Raw genomic sequence first — 17,888 nt, forward strand, 5'->3', positions numbered from 1 at the left:
CTCTATTTCAGGACCAAAAAAAAAAACACCTCCGGCCCACAATTCCCCGCCCCACACCAGTTTAAAGAAAATGATTATAATTATTGGAATATAACCAGTTGAAAGTCAATTAGAGTTCATAATAAAGGTTGCTTATCAAAATCCACAGATGTTTTTTTGATAAACAACAAAGCTGTTTAATCAAATGCTATAGTTTATTAATGTTGTGTGGTATAATTTTAATTCTGCTTGCATATTTCCTCGATCCCGATAGCACCGAGGTAAGTACATTGAACACAGAACCAGCTGCAGATCCATTGGTTCAAGATGTCGATAGTCACAAACTAACAAACGTTGTTGTTAATATTGGTTTAGTGTTACATGAATTTTGGAAAAACTACCTAATATACGCAACTTTGGAATTCTACTGGTACAGTGTTATCGTTTTCAACGTTGCGTATTACCTTTTTAGCTGTGGTACAATATCTGCAGCCATGTTGGATGCACAAATGCCAGGTGGTGAATTAGTCTCTCGAAGAACATGTAAAATAACAGGTACAATGCTTTTAATATCGAATTGGGTTAGGTTTACATTACGTTCATATCTTGATCATCAATGAGAATTCCAGTACTCGTCTTCATCTATACTAATTGGTTAGAATAATACTATAAAACTTTAGTTCCTTATTTTGATTCTTTTATATTTCTCATATTTCTTTCATCAATTCACTTGTAACTTTAGGCACATCTTTGATGACTGATTATTTACTCAAAAGACATCTTTGGTGCTGCATCGTTTTCACCAAACTTTATCTACTGTTTGCTCTGTCTTTTTTTTTTGTTACTACGATAATTTGCAAAATCTCAATTGAGGCTATTGAAAATAGAAGACTATATTTGCTTCCAATAATACACGCATGTCCACTAGCTCACTTAATTTCCCAACCAAAAGTAGAAAATCAACGATAGCAGTTGTTCAACAAATATTGGTCTAGAGAACAAATGTAACATTCATTTTTGTTTCATCTTTTTGGATGGTCAAAGATAACACAAGGACTCAATTTCAATATCCCTCACACAAGTTCAACTTAAAGGAATATGAATATATAAATAATACTAACAGGAGTCGAAGTTATCTTCGTGCACATTGAAAAAGATCACTATTATCATCCGTGTTTCACGTCTAGTATAATACACGTGACAATACTGCATACAGAGACGTGTAATTACCAGTTCATTTTCGAAAACCGAGCGACGAAAAACTGCGCAGTCAAATAAAAAAAAAGTAACATTGGAAATGTAAATCCTTAATTCCTCCTTTTGTTATCAATTGTTCAATACAACTTTAATATAACAAATTAACTATCAATACTAAACAATGGTATGTTTAACTGAATCTCAATTGATGATTGTTCATTCAATATTGTAGGGCTATTTGTACAGTAATTGTGGATGTTAATCTGGTCAACTTTTCTCATGATAAAAAACTAACACATTTTCTAGTCTAGATCAGGGTATGTTCTTTAAACAACAACAACAACAACAACAAAAAAACAACAACAAACTCCATTGGTGATACATATACTAACATAGTTGAAATATAGTGTTTCCGTTTCTGATGATGCTTTATCAACCTTCAATGAATTGAAGTTAGGAAAGAAGTTCAAGTTCATTATTTTCTCCTTGAACGATAACAAAACTGAAATTGTTGTTGAATCTACTTCTACTGATACCGACTATGATGCATTCTTGGAAAAGTTACCAGAAAATGAATGTAAATACGCCATCTACGATTTCGAATACGAAATTGGTGGTGGTGAAGGTAAGAGATCCAAGATTGTTTTCTTCACTTGGTCTCCAGATACTGCTCCAGTTAGATCCAAGATGGTTTACGCTTCTTCTAAGGACGCTTTGAGAAGAGCATTAAACGGTGTTGCCGCTGATGTTCAAGGTACCGACTTCTCCGAAGTTGCCTACGAATCAGTTTTGGAAAAAGTTAGTAGATCCACCCACTAGATAAAGTGTTGATCTCTACACAGTGCCTTGTTTTTTTTTTTTATTATTACAAATTTGTAGCTATCAAGAAAATTAAATATACAGTTTTTGTTTTATATTGAGCCGATATTAGCTATTTGTTTACGTCATGTAGAGAGAACAATGGAATCGCTTTAGATTTGTTCTAGACCCGGTACAACCAACTCAACACTTTTTGGTGCTACAAAACAAGGGCAAGTTTTTCCTTATCCCGCACTTTTCTCGGCTTTTCTCCAACAAAAGTGTGGTCGGAAAGTTCACTGGATGTCTTTTTAGATTGGCTAATACATCGGCATTCTACTGTTACCATTAGATCTCACTGTTTTGTCTTTCAAGAACATTTTACAATCATTAACTAGTCATATACACCCACTATCAGAACTCTCTTCCCCCAAAAAAATTCGGTCATCGATACGACAGTGGAAAAATTAAATCATAACGTTCGATTTTAAAGATAAAAAAATTGACAACAAACTTTCGGTTTGTCACAAACACCTTATCCTTTCCCAACGATATAGGAATCTACAAATATCTGCATCAGTCAACCTGACTGAACCTTTGCTATTTATTTCTCGTTTCTATAAGCAAGGAACTATCCATGTCACCCGCGTCCAAGCTTCCTAGAGCCACCCTCGCTCAAAAGATCCAAGTGCTTGACTTTTATCACCTGTCAAAACGACCTCAGCTGGAAACAGTAGATAAGTTCAAGGATGAGTTTTCTATATCCACGTCATCCCTAAGTGAATGGCTCAAGATTGAGAAAGAACTAAGACTGCGAATGAATAGTGATGGTGCCCCATTCCTCAAGAATAGTAAACGAAGAGCCAGGTTTAAATACGAGAGGATCAATCAGGCCATGGACTTGTTAGTTAAACGAAGATTAGAAAGAAATGAACCGATAACTGAACCTATTTTACGAGAACATTGGGCAATTTACGCGCACCAATATGGGGTCGATAATCCCAAAAGATTAAATAATTTTAGTCATGGATGGTTAAGCCAGTTTAAAAAAAGGCATGGACTTAGCAAGAAAAGACTAGGTCGAGGACCCCTGAAGGGAGAAAACACCACTGTCTCTAGTTCAAATACTGCCCTGACATCAGCTGCAGAAGCCGGGGATCCTGAAGAAGTCAATGATACTTCTTTTCCTGCATTATCAACCTCAGAAGATGCTGAGAATTATGACCCACAATTTATGGGTATTCCCGAGTCTGAAACTGGAAATGGTGGTACTAACAAAGACCAACATTCTCCCTCTGTAGTGGTGGAAGAAGCCAGAATTAGTTCGGAGCCAACAAGAGAAAGATCACGATCTAGAAGTAATAAGCGGACCAACAATTATTCCAACAATAACAGCAACATTGAACAAGTAACTTATGACTTGATGGCAGCTGCACCTCGAACAACTACCGACTCAAACAATTCCGCACCTAGAAACCAGTTCCAACCTCAAGAAGGATTAAGTTTCACCAATACTGCTGCTTCAGTTGGTCTCTCAAGTTTTGGAATGTACAATGATGGAAAGAATCAGGTCATGCATCTGACTCATCAAAAACAAAAGCACTCCCAACATCACCAACAACATTCATCTAGTCTGCGAGTTTCTTCTTCAACTGAATCCGAATATCTTAGCCACAATCAAACACATCTTCTACAACAGCAACAGCTAAAAAAACAAGCCCAACAGATGCAACTACAACAGCAACAGCAGAAACAACAGCAACAACAACAACAACACCGGGACCAACAATATAGTGATAGTAATCTTGAATATCAACAGAAAATCTTTGAGAAACAAAGGCAACAGTATGAACAAGCAAGGGGCACCCCTTCTAGCACCACTTCTACTAGTCATAGAACTGGGATTCAAACTTATGAGGGAGTTAATAGCAATTCACGTGCTTCTCCTAGTCAACAACAGCATTCTAATTCAAGTACACCTAGACCTGAAAGTATCAGTGATTTGAATAGAGCTATTAATGCCTCCGACATTGAAAGATTTATTTATGTTTTTGCAGATCGATTTTTCCATGTTCATCAATATGAATATCCTCAGACTGTGAAGATTTTTCAAGATTTCAAAGATTCATTCTTCAATGAACGGATTATAAATATGCGATCTGGCCAGCAAGGGTCGACAGGACAACAGCAGTCGCAACAACAACCATCGCAGCCACAACAACAACCGCTGCAACCACCACCACCACCACCACAACAACAACAACAACAACAACAGTCGCAGTCACTTCCACCAACCCAGCAACATCACCACACAATGCAACTGCTTCATTCTTCGCACCATCATCAACAAAAACACTCACAACAGCATGTACAACAGAATTCAAGACTCTCACCGTCATCACAATCCATGTTGCAGTCTCCAGTTCCTATGGGTGTAGCTATACAAAACAATTTACAGCATTTACAAACCCATAGTGCACCGTTGATGGTTCCAACCGCAATGAAACTGCTGCACCATAGGCAACAGAAGCTCCATCGTCAACAAGCTCCGACGTTACCTACACCATCTGGTAGTCAAGTTTCGCAACCAGAACAAAGAATTTCTCAGATTTTGAACCAGCCAACCATGGATGATTTGCAATTGCGACAGGATGGGCAGTTGCAACAACAGGAGCGACACCAACGTCAACAACAACAACAACAACAACAACAGCAGCAACAGCAGCAACAGCAACAGCAACAACAGCAACAACATCAACAACTTCAACAACAGCAACAGCAACAACAACAGCAACAACAGATCAATGAGTTATTTATGCGATCAATCACCGGGCAAGGATCTATGATGCAAACCTCAAACCAGGGTCAAAATCAGATAAATGATGGTATTTTAACAAGGGTAACGCGAAGTTCAAGTAAGCTACTGGGGCCCAGAGGCGGGATGAATAAGAGATGGAACGAAGAAAGGTGAGTTCAATTTCATTTTTTTATTGAAATTTTGTAATTTTATGTTTATAACTCTGTATTATTAAATTTTTTATGTAATTATGATTAGAATATATAACCAACCAAACATATGTGGTGTTTATATCCCATTTTCTATACCCTTTTTTCTAAATTTCTAAATATTCTCCAGAGAACAAGTTTGCCATACTAATTATTAAAGTAACGCCATATCAAAGGGCATGAAGTGAATGAATGTAAGTTCCTATTGATAAAATGCTAGCATTTTCACATAGAATTAGTAAAGTCGATTTCCCCTTCTCCTACCTCGACTTCAATGGCAGGCCCATGAGAATTTGTGGAAAAACCGTTAGCTAAACCAGCAGCCTCTTTTTTGCACTGACAACTATTACATTCTGCCCTGCATGTTTTCTTCTTTTCTGGCATCTGATCTGACGAAGCTTCCTCTATGCTCATATCCGAAACTTCCGAGGTGAGTTCTTCAACCAGAGCATCTGGGCTTTTTCGAGCAGGAGCATGGTGTATGCGACGACGTGTATGGTTGTAGTTAACCTTGATACGGTTGGATCGATCGATATGGCCTCTTGAATCAGTTGGATTTCCCTGGGGTACTCCCGCATCTCTGTTTATAAGGGTGTCTATTTCTGTATCATGTTGGTGTTTGGCGTATAAGTAGTTTCGAAGGGCCATTGTTTATTAGCAATGAATATGTCGTAGTAAAAGTTTGTTAAAGAATGAAATCACAGAATATAACAGAAGTATATAAAGAAACCCCCTCCTCCCAAATTTTAAAACTTTCAAGCCAATTATGCGATATAAATATCAAATCATGAGAGATTATCTAGAAAAGAAACCCAGACCGAAAATCCATCAAGTTACGGCGGCAATTTTTAGTTTCATGTAACCAGATGTTAGAATTTTTTTTGTATGGGACCCTAGCATGTGTTCCCCGATACGGCTATTGAGCCACCAAAAAATATCGAAAAAAAAAAGTGGAACCACTTTTCTGTAATTTTTCTTATTTTATAATTGTAGTGCGAGTATTTTGAATCACCCACTATACAGCCTTCTAATTAACACGTACGAACGGATCAGATATCCCCGGATTTGAATCAGAAAATATTAGATCAAAATATTCATCGCTCAACATCAGAAATTTTGCATTCTTTCTTTTGTTTGTCTGTCCCGGTTAACCATGGAGAAAAACCCTAGCAGCTCCTAACCCAAATCACAAGGAGCGACAAGCAAAAAAGAAAAGAAAAATTAAAATAACTAAACGTGAACCATTGCTTGGCCCGGGATATTGCCCGATTGTTTGTTAATACTCACAGGAAAACTCTTATCTTTTGGTTCCTGCGTCTTTTAGACAGTGACAACCTACATCTTCAGCCCCGTGATGGCCTTGCGTGATTACCCCTGGTTGTACTGACACCTAATTGGGTGCAAAAAAATAAAAATAGGAGAAAAATTTCTGAATCGAAAGGCAAGGCCGTCAGGTGCGTTAATTACACAGGGTGGACGATCCTTTTGTAATCACCTCAACATGGTTTGTAACCACATATATTAAGTTTGTATATTACATTTAAAAAATTCTATAGAATATTTAAATTACTGAAAAAAAAAAATTAACTGCAAAACCATAATCAAGCATGAACAACCATAAACAGGAATAATACAAAATTTTAGGCAGTTGAACTAACACTCCTTTGGGGTGTCAATTTTACAGCAATAATAGCGATACCCAAGGCAATCGTCAAGAATTTAAATTTTAACCCATCATCCACCAAATGAGGGTTCTTTTTCTTTTTCTTGCCTCGGTATATATCATTACCTGTAACCAAATACCTGATTTGATTAAACATCCCTATTTCTTCGTCTGAAGTGTACGGCGAAGACAGTTCTTCTTGGCATGTAGTCTCGTCATCGCGACCGTCGTCATCAACGTCGTCTTCACCGTCTACTTCATCTTCACTAAGGGAATATAATCCTCGTTTACTAAACACTTCAGAAGCAAACTTCTTGATAGTCTTTTTCTTTTCTTGTTCTAACAGATCCAGTTCTGTTTCGTAGTCAATGTCATAAATTTCATCAAAAATATCTCGATCCAATTGAGAAGTAGGACTACTAAATGCATTTCTTTCATTAAGTTCAATACTATCCCGATCATACCTATTGTAATTATTACCTAGTATTGCATTTATGGAAACCGATCGTAAAACCCGTTTCTTATTAATGAGAACATCACGCGAACTTTCAATCAATTTGGCATCAGAGTATTCAAAATTCCTATTGGGGGATCCTGCAACTGCTGCTGCCGCCAAGAGCGATTGTTGGGATTGCTTTTTCGACAACCGCTTAATATTCTTCTTTTGCTTTTGTAATTCAAATCCAATGTATGATAATAACTTCTCATTATGCAACTTCAACGATTGAAGTTCAAATTTAAGTTTCATGATTTCTTGTCGTGTCTTGTCATCCGAGATGTAACTAGATCGTTTTGAAGATGAGGCAGTTTCCGATAAACGAAAACTAGTATCTGGTGCACCTCCATTCAATGCAAACAATGCTTCGTCCCGATGATGCTCACTTTCGGGAATTAAATCGAATCCTTGCTGTCTTTGTTCAGCAGACGATACTCGGGTTGGACGCGATGTTCCCTCCGGCATGGACGTACTTCTCACTCCAGTAGACTGGTCTACTTTTTCAAACTCAACCAGAATAGGAATAAGATCATGACTGTTAAATCGCTTATGCCCTGCTTTAGCATCGGCACTATGTGCTTGCAAAACGGTTGATATCGATGGACACAGAGTACGGGAAGCACTAGGTTCTGCAAACTCAAACAGAGGAGCTTGGAGTTTAAACGGACTCAATACGAATTCTCCATGTTCATCAATATGCAGCATCCGCTTGGAAGGAGTGGGTAAAGACTGTCGTTTTCGGTTTTTGGAATTTGGATCAGGTGAAGGTGGGAGTTTACTATTTTTTGATGATGAATGCGATAATATAGTTCGAGAATCGAAGGTTGGTTGTTGTTGGATGCTGTTTGAACGTGATGGAAATTGAAAGTTAGAATCTACATGAAGGGATTCATGTGAAGTATCATACTTTATTGGTGATGAATGGCTTATATCATCCAATAAACTTATTCCTCTTGAATGATGTGGTAATGCAGGGTCTTCATCATTGGATAATTGGGTCATGTTATGGGTTGGCTGATCAAAATCATTCAAAAACTCACCTTGTGTGTCAAAATCCTCGTCATATTGTGAGGCCATTTCAACTTGCTGTTTAAGAACATCCTTTTCTCGCAAGAGTAATTCTATTTGTTCAATCAAGGCCAGCTTAGAAGATCTTTCCACTTCGAAATCGCTAGACAAAACTTTATAATCTCGTACCAACTTGTGATATTTGTGCATCATTTCATTCTGGTCATGCAGAACCAGCTCTGTCTGTACCTTCCTATTCATTTCCAACTCTTCAGTGAGATTAATGATCTTAATTTGCAAATCATCAATCAGATCTTTATACATTTCCATCTGCTTATGTAACATATCTGCCTGTTTTGTGTTTTCGAATTGACATTCCACCAATTTTTCTTCCACATGCTTCACCTTCTCTTGAAGTGTCTCCACTTCGGCCAGTTTTACAGCTAGTTCATGCTCCAACCTTGCGTTCTCACCATGAAGGGCGTTATATTTCAATAAGGTATCTGTAAATTGCCGTTCCAAAGTCTTGTAGTCTTCCTGCAAATTGTTTGTAGGAACGTGCTCGTTGATTGTTGTTGTTGTTGTTGTTGTTGTTGTTGTTGTTGCATCGGACTCAGGTCCCGCACCTAGACTGGCACTCTTGTGATGCTGCTGAAGCTTCCTGCGAAAGGGGGAAACTTGATTTATTTTATTGGATTGGGAAAGTGGTGAATTTGAATTACGCTTGGGAGAATTGCCATTGGTACCATTCGGAGTTTGGTTGGATATGCTACCATTACTATTGTTGGGATGCACCATCAAATCCTGAGCTAAGAAGGGGATATCATTCTCCTTCTCAGAAAGTCCATGCATCTTCAGGGTACAAAACGAATCAATTGTGATGGTATTAGGGTCTGTCTTGGTAGTTGCTGCTTTGTCTGTCTAGTGGAATTCGTGAGAAATAAAAAAAAACCTATCAAATCAAAACAAAACAAACAAAAATCTGGGAAAAAAATAAAGATCAGACAATTATTATTATTATTATTTTTTTTTCTGTGGGCGGAATCTTAGCTTCGGTAGTGGTAAGTGGCGTTGGTTTTGTCTAGACGATGGCGATGTAAATGAATGTATGTAGTTGGCGATATGGAGTAATTCGAAATCAGTATGATATATGAGCTATTTATCTATAGTGCCAAAAAAGAAATTGAAAACGGCGTTTGGATATTTTGCGATTGGTGTTTCTTATAACCGGGGCAGAATCTAAACTTTCCTAAATTGTCTTCTTCCCTTGGTGATTTCTCGATTTAGGTTTTTCTGGGGTAAGGTAAATTGACTTGGTTGCAACGTAGTGAGTATCAAAAACAGGTCATCAAACCGTTGGTCCATATAATTGGAAAATTTTTGATAAAGTAAATTCCAAAAGCAGATCTAAACAGACAACAAGAAAAAAAAAATCGCTCTTGTTTTGAAAATAAAACGATTTTCCTAATTAGGCCACATTGCGGCTCATACTCACATGAAACTTTATTGGCAGTGAGAAATTGTGGGCATTAATTAACAACTGCCATCAAGCAGAATTACACTTTCTTTATTGGCTGCAGCTTGTTAAAAGACGTGTTTGTATACAGAATGAAATATAGTTTGAGTCCTATAATAGAACTGTAATTAACTTTTTCACTTGAGACGGTAGTTTCACATTACTATTATTAAAAAATACACTTACCATGTTAGTGAGATTTGTAAATAACTAACTAAATAGCGTGCATATGTGGTGAGGACAACATAGCCCCAGTGCAGATGTCAGATAATAATTGGAAATATATCGATATCATCAGTAATATACAGAAGCTATACGGTGAAAAATACGGTTGAAAAGGGAAGTATTTTTCCACCCTGTTTGATTAGGGGTCCATAATACAGACGTGTATCATAGTGCTTCTTGACAATAAAACATTCACGTATGCACCACATAATGTGCTCATAGAGAATGAAGACCAAAAACAATTAATTCACTATTTAACATCTCTGAAATATAGCACTTCAAAAAGGCGTATTTCAAACCTGGTCTAAACCTACTCATTTCATCTACAGCTACTTAATTTTTTTTTTATTTTTGGCTTGTCTCCTACAGATAATTCCTAACTTAATCATTTATTAGTCTATTTCTATATACAAGCCTCCATCTAACTCATGTCATACCCTGATAAACAAACCTATGATTTAGCAACTGAATCCAATGCTTGTTGCATGGAATTACCTGGATTAAGTTTACTCTTTAAATCATGTTTCATGATATTAGCTCTCAAGATTCTAGGATCTTGTCTTAATGTACGTAAAAGTTGTTCTTGAACATTAGATGAACAGTCAAACCCCATAGTGAATTGATAACCTTGGAAATGTCTTTCGTGATCCTTGGAGATAATCTTGGGTAATGGCCTGTCTCCAATACTGATTATATCACGGACTACCCCTCTATTGGCAAGGATCAAACGTCCCACGGTGGTAGCAATACGCTTAGCATCTCTGCTTTTATTGATAGGATCCGTTATACGGGCAATCGCAAATAATTCGTAGTACATGTATATATGGTATAACGTAGTTCAAGCCTGTACGGTAACGAGCTTTCTGATATTCAATCAAAAAAAAAAAATTTTTTTTGCGAATGGTGAGTGACAATGATTTAAACACAATCACGTGTATATTTGCACGTGCACAAATTCACGTGAACACAATCACGGGATTACAATGGTGCACGTGCAATCACTTAACCCCTGATAAAGTCAAAATTTTTTGCAATTACTCAACAACGTTTTCAATACAATGATTATAAATCGCAAAATCCACAGTTTTTTTAGTATATAGATAAATATTTTTCACAAAAAATGGCTACTAATATCACCTGGCATCCAAATTTGACCCATGCCGAACGTGCTGAATTGAGAAAACAACAAGGTGTCACTGTGTGGCTCACTGGGTTATCAGCTAGTGGTAAATCTACCATTGCTTGTGCTTTGGAACAATCTATTTTGGCTAGAGGCTTAAATGCATACAGATTGGATGGTGACAATATTAGATTCGGATTGAACAAGGATTTAGGATTCAGTGAAGCTGACAGAAATGAAAACATTAGACGTATCTCTGAAGTTTCCAAGCTTTTCAGCGATTCTTGTTGTGTTACGATTACTAGTTTTATCAGTCCTTACAAGGCTGATAGACAAGTTGCTAGAGAATTGCACGAAAAGGACAACATCCCATTTGTTGAAGTTTACGTTGACGTTCCAATTGAAGTTGCCGAACAAAGAGATCCAAAGGGATTATACAAGAAGGCCAGAGAAGGTGTCATTAAGGAATTCACCGGTATCAGTGCTCCATATGAAGCTCCAGAAAAACCAGAAATTCATTTAAAGAACCATTCTGGTGTTTCTATTGAAGAAGCCGCCGAACAAATCATAGACTATCTTCTTGAAAAGAAGTACATTCACTAGAGAACTGTGTATATAGGATTACAATACTACTTCTTTAAACTATCTAAACGAGCTTGTAAATCGTCTTCATCAGCTCCACCTCCACCTCCACCTGCACCCACGGCTTCAGCCACTCTGGCATTGGACTCAGGCTGTTCTCCCGCATGAATAGCACTAGGAGTGTCTTTCAAATTAGCATTCAAATCAACCCCAATCTCATCAAGAACCTTACCCAAAATTTCATCAATTTGTTCCTCCTCACCTAATTCATCTTCATCCAACGCCATAGCATCGTCAATCGCATCATCCATAAACTCTTGTTTCTGGTCCATCATATCGTTTTCCTTTGCAAATTCTTGTGCAATTCTAGATAACAGTGGTAAATTCATAGAACGATTCATCCCACCTAATAACCTAGTGGCATCTCTCATTGACATGGCCATTTGTTGATTCGACCTTACGCTTTGAATACGTAATGAAATAGCTTGTAATTGCGCCTTCATGGAGTTGAATTTGGAAATATATGATTTGGTTCTAATCAAGTCCTTGGCTTGGATTTTGGCACTGGAGATTTGTCCTTGTTTGGCAGATTTCTTGATGTCGCTGATAAGTTTCTTTTCTTGTTGCTGAAGCTTGGTTACTTCACGAGATAATTCTCGCTGAGTCTTTTCAAGTGCTCGTTGATTCTTACGAAGTCGTTCTTGCGGGGTGAGCTTTTTACCAAACGCCCATTCAAAGAGTGCCGACATAATCTATTAGGCTTGTATAGTACAATCTGGGGGTATAGCTGGCTATCAATTTTTTGGCCACCCTTTATTTTTTGTGGGTGAGGCTTTTTTTTTTTTTTGCCAGTGCCAAGATTTACAACAAAATGGAGACAAACAGATTATGTATGTATATATATATATTTATTTTTATTTCCAACTTACAACTTACTTTTAGCTACAGCTAATTGGACAGCCTTATAAGCCATACCCAATCCCGCTTGGTACCCATACCCACTGGCACCATAATTATGAATCAACACCTTTCCTTCATCGAAGCTTTCCCGTTCGATTCTGGCACCACCATGTCTGCTTGGTCTTAATCCGGCAGCCACTCTCAAAATTTCCAAATCTTCAACCTTATCACCACCAGGGTTCTTCAACAAGATCTTAGGTAAGAGAGTAGTCGTTCTGTTAAGTATATCTTCAGTTTCACTCTTGAAAGTGTCACCAGTCCAATTGTCCTTTTGAATGAACCCACCAAGAATCAACTGATCATGAGAGTAAGGACGTTTGATAATGTACGTAGCGTAATCATCACCCCATCTCATTTTGTTCTCCATGATATGTGGTGCCTTAATGACCACTACTTGACCACGAGTAGGATAAACTTGCTTATCTTCTACACCACCCAAGGTACGGGCACCAATTCCAGAACAATTGATGACAGTTTTAGTGCTTGGTCCATAGGCTTGCACAATGTGGGACAATCTCTTTTTAACAAACCTAACCCCTTGCTTTTCCAAGTATTTTTGGAAATTAGCTAAGAATTTAGGGCAGTTAAAGTTCCAACTAAGGAACCTGATTCCGAATTCAGCTCCGTCTAGTTCATCCTTTTCAGTAATGACGTCATACTGATCTAAATAACTCAGTAAACTCTCAATTTTTTCTGGAGCAGGACGACGATCCCAAAGCTCAACACTAGGATATCTGTCCAATCCAGCTTCTTTCCCAAGCACCTTTTGAATCCGATGAAGGTTTAAATAAGTATATTTGTCGAATTCTAACGTATCTGGATCATCACCAGTAATGCACGAAAAGTTCCCACCAGCATATGGTGAAGTATAATTAATGGACTCATCCCCCGGCATGTATTCCGCAATTACGGTGATTTCATGGGGTGCAATATGATGTTCGAGAAGTTGGAATGTGGTGTAAAGACCAATTATTCCCGAGCTTAGACAGTTAGTAAGTTCCTTAAGAATACACATGTAAACTCAACATACCCTACGATCACGTATTTTGTCATTATTCTTAAATGCAATCTTATATATATATATATAGAAAAACAGGAATATTCAACTATTTAAATAGTGAAAAATTCATGGTCTTATCTGTCAGATAATTTTAACTTTTTTTTTCCTAGGCGGATGCCGTTTGCCGCAATATGTAGCGAGGGTAATAGCAACCGATCCGCACCATTTTGTGTGGGGTATCCTCCGTTAACGGTTAGCAGTACTGTCATACTCTTCCAAAATTTTATACAATTTGGAGATAACTGCTGCTGAGTTATCCTTACTGACATCTTCAATACCATACTTGTAAATACTCCAAATACCGTAAATTGCAAACAACCCACAAACCACAATTGCAACGTAACCTCTAGTAGTGAATCCCATAGGTAACCAATCAGCTTGGACGTTTTCACCGTGCAAATCAAGGAAATCCCGATTTCCTGCGGCGTTACCAAGGTGGGGAATATTCACGGCATCACATACATCAATATGATTTTGCGGTATTTTACTTTGGGTTTTCTGTAAGATGTCAGGTGCTTCAACCAAAACAAGGGCTAATCCTTGTTCAAGATGCCAATCTAAATGGCAATGGAAAAACCACACCCCTGGATTATCAGCTTTGAACCTAATTACAAGGAACCCGTTAGGATCGACCAAAACTGTATCTCTAACCATAGGGAACTCAGGATAGTCTGTCATGGTGGAATTATTTGGATCAAAATCTAATGGATTGTCTTCATCATCGGAGTTAAATCTAGATATGACTTGGAATGCATGTCCATGTAAATGGAATGGGTGCTTACCAGGATCATGGTTGTTTAACACAATATCTATGACTTCATCACCATGGATCACAAAGGTATTGGTGTTACTTCCATATACTGATTGGTGGAATGATAAGTTACCACTTGAAAGGGCAGTATATAATGTAGGGACTTTAGGTTGAGTATAGGACTTTCCATTGAAAAGAGCATATGTTATCCCATCACCCAACATATCCATGGTGAAATTGACTTGGATAACCATGTCGGGATCAGGTAAAAGTGGTTGCTTTGATTTTGGTTTGAATTGATCGTCATCGAATTCGGGTAATGCATTTACGACGGTGTCGAAATCAAAATAAGGTAATGGATCAGGCTTGGGAACATACTCATTGTAAACTAACCAGTTTGTAGATACAAGGTGTAAATCCAGAGGTACATAATCCAACATATCACGATCCAATACATTCACAATTCTATAATTCTTGTTGATAGACTTTTTGGTCTTGAGTAACACGACATATCTCTGAGCCACGGTGATGTATAATGAATCTACTTCAAACGGCTCCACGGCTATACCATCAATTTCTATAATTGTAACACTATGATCTTCAATGTACAAATAATGCGATGGAAACAACCCCGTGTTGACGATTCTAACAAGGTAAGTCTTTTCGGGTTCAATAGACCAAGTAACATTTCTGGTTTCGTTGAACAAACTATTTTGAGGCACAGGTTCTGCTCCAGTAGGATTAAACCTAGTTTTAAAACTTTTCATAATGTCTTGAGTTTCTTTATGGTAGTGATCACCCACTGTCAACACTACTTCTTCATCATAATCATAGGGGAACCCCTGAGGGTCCTCTATTATAAACACACCTCTTAATCCATCACCATATTGACTTCCAGTATGTGAATGGTACCAAAAAGTACCTGTTTGATCACCCACATTGAAATCATGAATGAAGGTAGCTCCAGGAGGGATGGGACATTGTGTAACCATCTCGGGCCCGTCATGGGCATTAAATCCCTTAACAAAGAGACCATGAAAATGAAGTGAAGTATTGAATTCACCAAGGGAGTTAGTTAAGTGGAGTACAACTCGATCATTTGCATTAACGCGGATTGTTGGTGGAGGCCATACATTATTGATCCCAACCATACGTCTTTCGTGGAGACCATCTGGGTTTGCCATCACCCAAGATACATTCCAATGGAATGTATGAGTTTTAGCTACTACTGTGGTTATTAGACTAAGTAGTATATATAGGGTATAGAGTATTTGCATGATGAGGAATAGAAAGATCTAGAATTGGTGGAAGATGATTTTATTTTTCTTCTTTTTTTTTCAGGCTTTGATGAGAACAATGGGGGCGAGGGGATGAGAAAACTGCGAGGCGAACCATTTCGGTGGGGATTGACCAGACTAAGTTCTTGAGCTCTAGTTGAACGACATCCGATATCAAATCGGACTTACCATGTTGTAACTGTTTAATCCCGTGAGAATTGTATGGTTATTATACCGAATAAATTATGTATATATATCCTTTTGTGGTAATAAGTATCCACTGTGAAATCTCGTATCGAAAAAAAGTGACGACAGGTCCAACTTCAATTGACAATGATAACATTGTGTGTTACTTCTTGGCTATAATTATTTCGCGTTGTTGATTCCCAGACTTGGAACGAACGCGAATTCCGTAGTCGGCACTGTCTGGTTGCATTGGCAGAAGTCTATATACACTTAGCTAATGCAGTAGCTGCTAATCTGAACTAGTCTCACAGCACTGCACAGGACTCGACAGAAATCTACACAAGAAAGCAAAACTTGTTAGCCTCATCCCAATTATAATTAGAAAAGCAATTGTTTATATTTCAAGTGCTCATTATTTACCCCCTTTTTTTTTCAAATTCACCTCCAAAACTGACGCATCTCTGCCTTACGTCGCCGTCTATTCTTCAAATGCACACATCGTTATCTGCAATACGTACGACGTATTATTACGAACAATCACTAAGTTTATATGTATATTAATATAAAAATAACTGGTGTATCATCTTCTATACAACTGGCCGACTTGGTATTATTAGTTTATTATCACAAGCTTGATCCGCTCACTTTCTATTAACTTCACTTGTATGCTACCCTCGTAAGCAAGTTTATGTTTGGAATGATCTTGGGGCCTCGCCTTCAGGACCAATGTACTTTGGATCTCTCCATGGTCCCACATCATTCAACAATAATTCTTGATCGGTAACTTGAGATAACCCCCCGAATTTGGTTGGCAAGTTTTGTGGTGGAATTTGCTTCAACAATTCCTTTTGGTACGAAGAACTCAAAATGAAAATCTTGGAAACAGTGACTGGATCCAAGAATGGCTTAAACAACTTGAACGCAGTGGCAAATCCAAATGGTGCATTGATTAAATAAAACTTACCCATTCTTTCTGGGTAGTAATCTTGACCAATCTTAGATGCTTCTCTAACATATCCAATGACACTATATGCAGAACTAACGGAAATACCCTTTAAATCCAAAATGGTACACGAAGTTTCTACAAGATAACCAGCTTGCCTGGAACAAGCAGGTAATCTGTATTGAACCATAGATTCGTATTCCCATACCAAATTCTTCAACATTCTTTCTTGAGTGGTAATTTTAAGCATTTGGTATAAATCAACTTTACCCAATTCTTCAAAGTAAACAGGACGACCATCCTTATCAGTCTTGTGGTAGTATTGTGGATACATCAGGGCCACGATTGGCTTTTCCTGATAGTGGAAATCTTGTAAAATAGTATTGACACCAAACTCTTCCCTCCACTTTTCACAATTGACAAACATCTCAAGAGACTTTTCCAAATCGAACTTTCTAGCTCTGAGGAATCGTAACATCAGAGCATCATCTAATCTGCTCTTATATCCAAGTTCCTGAAGTCGCTTACGCAAGTCAATGACTAATTGTTTTTGCTCTTCAGTGAGGTTAGAAGTGTACCCGGTTTGATCGGTAGGGGCATTGACTTGAGGGTATGATGCAAGGATTTCTTCTTCAGATATAGTGGTCATGGTAAAACACAGAACGTGGTTTGATTAGTATGATTTGAATCTACCAGATGAGTAGTTACGGAAAAAAAAAAAGAAAATGTGTATCAGGATGTTTGTTGACCAAAAAAAAAAAGTGTTGATGGGTGAATCTAAAAAAAATAAAAAGAAAGCAGAAAAAAAAAAAAATTTCCTATCACTAACGTCGGTGATAAAAATGTAGGCGGTGTCGGAAAAGATGTGTGTTAGTTAAATTGACACTTGTTCTTTTTCTTGGGTTTTGTGTACGTTTTCAACACGAGATAAATATTAGACGAAAATGATAGATCATGTAACTGCACAAACGAACGTGTTCTTCTTCCACATAAAAGCAAGAATTGCCTGAAGCAACAAAAATTAACATTTGCTCCTTATACTTGCTTTCACGCAAATTTCATGTTTCATCGGCCGAACTGGATAACACGGACATTTCTTTTTAACGAAAAAGTTTATTCGC

The 17,888-nt window shown here is 37.7% G+C and overlaps 11 protein-coding genes across 11 annotated transcripts; 4 read left to right on the plus strand and 7 right to left on the minus strand. All coding sequences in view use genetic code 12, as the record gives it.

Annotated features, from left to right (window-relative positions):
- Positions 1 to 108: 108 nt before the first annotated feature.
- On the plus strand, positions 109 to 1,251 carry SPAPADRAFT_61037 (uncharacterized protein; the record flags this gene model as incomplete). The annotated part of the gene is made up of 1 exon (XM_007375148.1): positions 109 to 1,251. The coding sequence occupies one exon, from the start codon at positions 201 to 203 to the stop codon at positions 597 to 599; it is 399 nt and encodes a 132-aa protein (XP_007375210.1).
- Positions 1,252 to 1,307: 56 nt separating this feature from the next.
- On the plus strand, positions 1,308 to 2,115 carry COF1 (cofilin; the record flags this gene model as incomplete). The annotated part of the gene is made up of 3 exons (XM_007375149.1): positions 1,308 to 1,360; positions 1,483 to 1,493; positions 1,584 to 2,115. 3 exons carry the CDS (start codon positions 1,358 to 1,360, stop codon positions 1,993 to 1,995), a joined length of 426 nt encoding a protein of 141 aa, XP_007375211.1.
- A 496-nt stretch (positions 2,116 to 2,611) lies between these two features.
- Positions 2,612 to 4,945, plus strand: SPAPADRAFT_50546 (uncharacterized protein; the record flags this gene model as incomplete). The annotated part of the gene is made up of 1 exon (XM_007375150.1): positions 2,612 to 4,945. The coding sequence occupies one exon, from the start codon at positions 2,612 to 2,614 to the stop codon at positions 4,943 to 4,945; it is 2,334 nt and encodes a 777-aa protein (XP_007375212.1).
- Positions 4,946 to 4,967: 22 nt separating this feature from the next.
- On the minus strand, positions 4,968 to 5,815 carry SPAPADRAFT_61043 (uncharacterized protein; the record flags this gene model as incomplete). The annotated part of the gene is made up of 1 exon (XM_007375151.1): positions 4,968 to 5,815. A coding segment is annotated over one exon (337 nt), but the record flags the coding sequence as incomplete, so codon positions are not given.
- An 805-nt stretch (positions 5,816 to 6,620) lies between these two features.
- Positions 6,621 to 8,999, minus strand: SPAPADRAFT_55519 (uncharacterized protein; the record flags this gene model as incomplete). The annotated part of the gene is made up of 2 exons (XM_007375152.1): positions 6,621 to 8,684; positions 8,706 to 8,999. 2 exons carry the CDS (start codon positions 8,997 to 8,999, stop codon positions 6,621 to 6,623), a joined length of 2,358 nt encoding a protein of 785 aa, XP_007375214.1.
- A 1,264-nt stretch (positions 9,000 to 10,263) lies between these two features.
- MRP17 (mitochondrial 37S ribosomal protein bS6m) lies at positions 10,264 to 10,741 on the minus strand (the record flags this gene model as incomplete). The annotated part of the gene is made up of 1 exon (XM_007375153.1): positions 10,264 to 10,741. One exon carries the CDS (start codon positions 10,703 to 10,705, stop codon positions 10,340 to 10,342), a length of 366 nt encoding a protein of 121 aa, XP_007375215.1.
- A 249-nt stretch (positions 10,742 to 10,990) lies between these two features.
- MET14 (adenylyl-sulfate kinase) lies at positions 10,991 to 11,652 on the plus strand (the record flags this gene model as incomplete). Its single annotated transcript, XM_007375154.1, has 1 exon — positions 10,991 to 11,652. The coding sequence occupies one exon, from the start codon at positions 11,009 to 11,011 to the stop codon at positions 11,609 to 11,611; it is 603 nt and encodes a 200-aa protein (XP_007375216.1).
- Positions 11,638 to 12,339, minus strand: VPS2 (ESCRT-III subunit protein; the record flags this gene model as incomplete). Its single annotated transcript, XM_007375155.1, has 1 exon — positions 11,638 to 12,339. The coding sequence occupies one exon, from the start codon at positions 12,337 to 12,339 to the stop codon at positions 11,638 to 11,640; it is 702 nt and encodes a 233-aa protein (XP_007375217.1).
- Positions 12,340 to 12,515: 176 nt separating this feature from the next.
- On the minus strand, positions 12,516 to 13,603 carry IFG3 (Ifg3p; the record flags this gene model as incomplete). Its single annotated transcript, XM_007375156.1, has 2 exons — positions 12,516 to 13,530; positions 13,581 to 13,603. The coding sequence occupies 2 exons, from the start codon at positions 13,601 to 13,603 to the stop codon at positions 12,516 to 12,518; spliced, it is 1,038 nt and encodes a 345-aa protein (XP_007375218.1).
- On the minus strand, positions 13,596 to 17,475 carry FET33 (putative oxidoreductase; the record flags this gene model as incomplete). Its single annotated transcript, XM_007375157.1, has 1 exon — positions 13,596 to 17,475. The coding sequence occupies one exon, from the start codon at positions 15,636 to 15,638 to the stop codon at positions 13,797 to 13,799; it is 1,842 nt and encodes a 613-aa protein (XP_007375219.1).
- SEC14 (phosphatidylinositol/phosphatidylcholine transfer protein) lies at positions 15,745 to 17,447 on the minus strand (the record flags this gene model as incomplete). The annotated part of the gene is made up of 1 exon (XM_007375158.1): positions 15,745 to 17,447. The coding sequence occupies one exon, from the start codon at positions 17,414 to 17,416 to the stop codon at positions 16,511 to 16,513; it is 906 nt and encodes a 301-aa protein (XP_007375220.1).
- Positions 17,476 to 17,888: the final 413 nt, after the last annotated feature.

This window comes from Spathaspora passalidarum (genome assembly GCF_000223485.1).
Source record: "Spathaspora passalidarum NRRL Y-27907 unplaced genomic scaffold SPAPAscaffold_4, whole genome shotgun sequence".
Lineage (NCBI taxonomy): Eukaryota > Fungi > Ascomycota > Pichiomycetes > Serinales > Debaryomycetaceae > Spathaspora > Spathaspora passalidarum.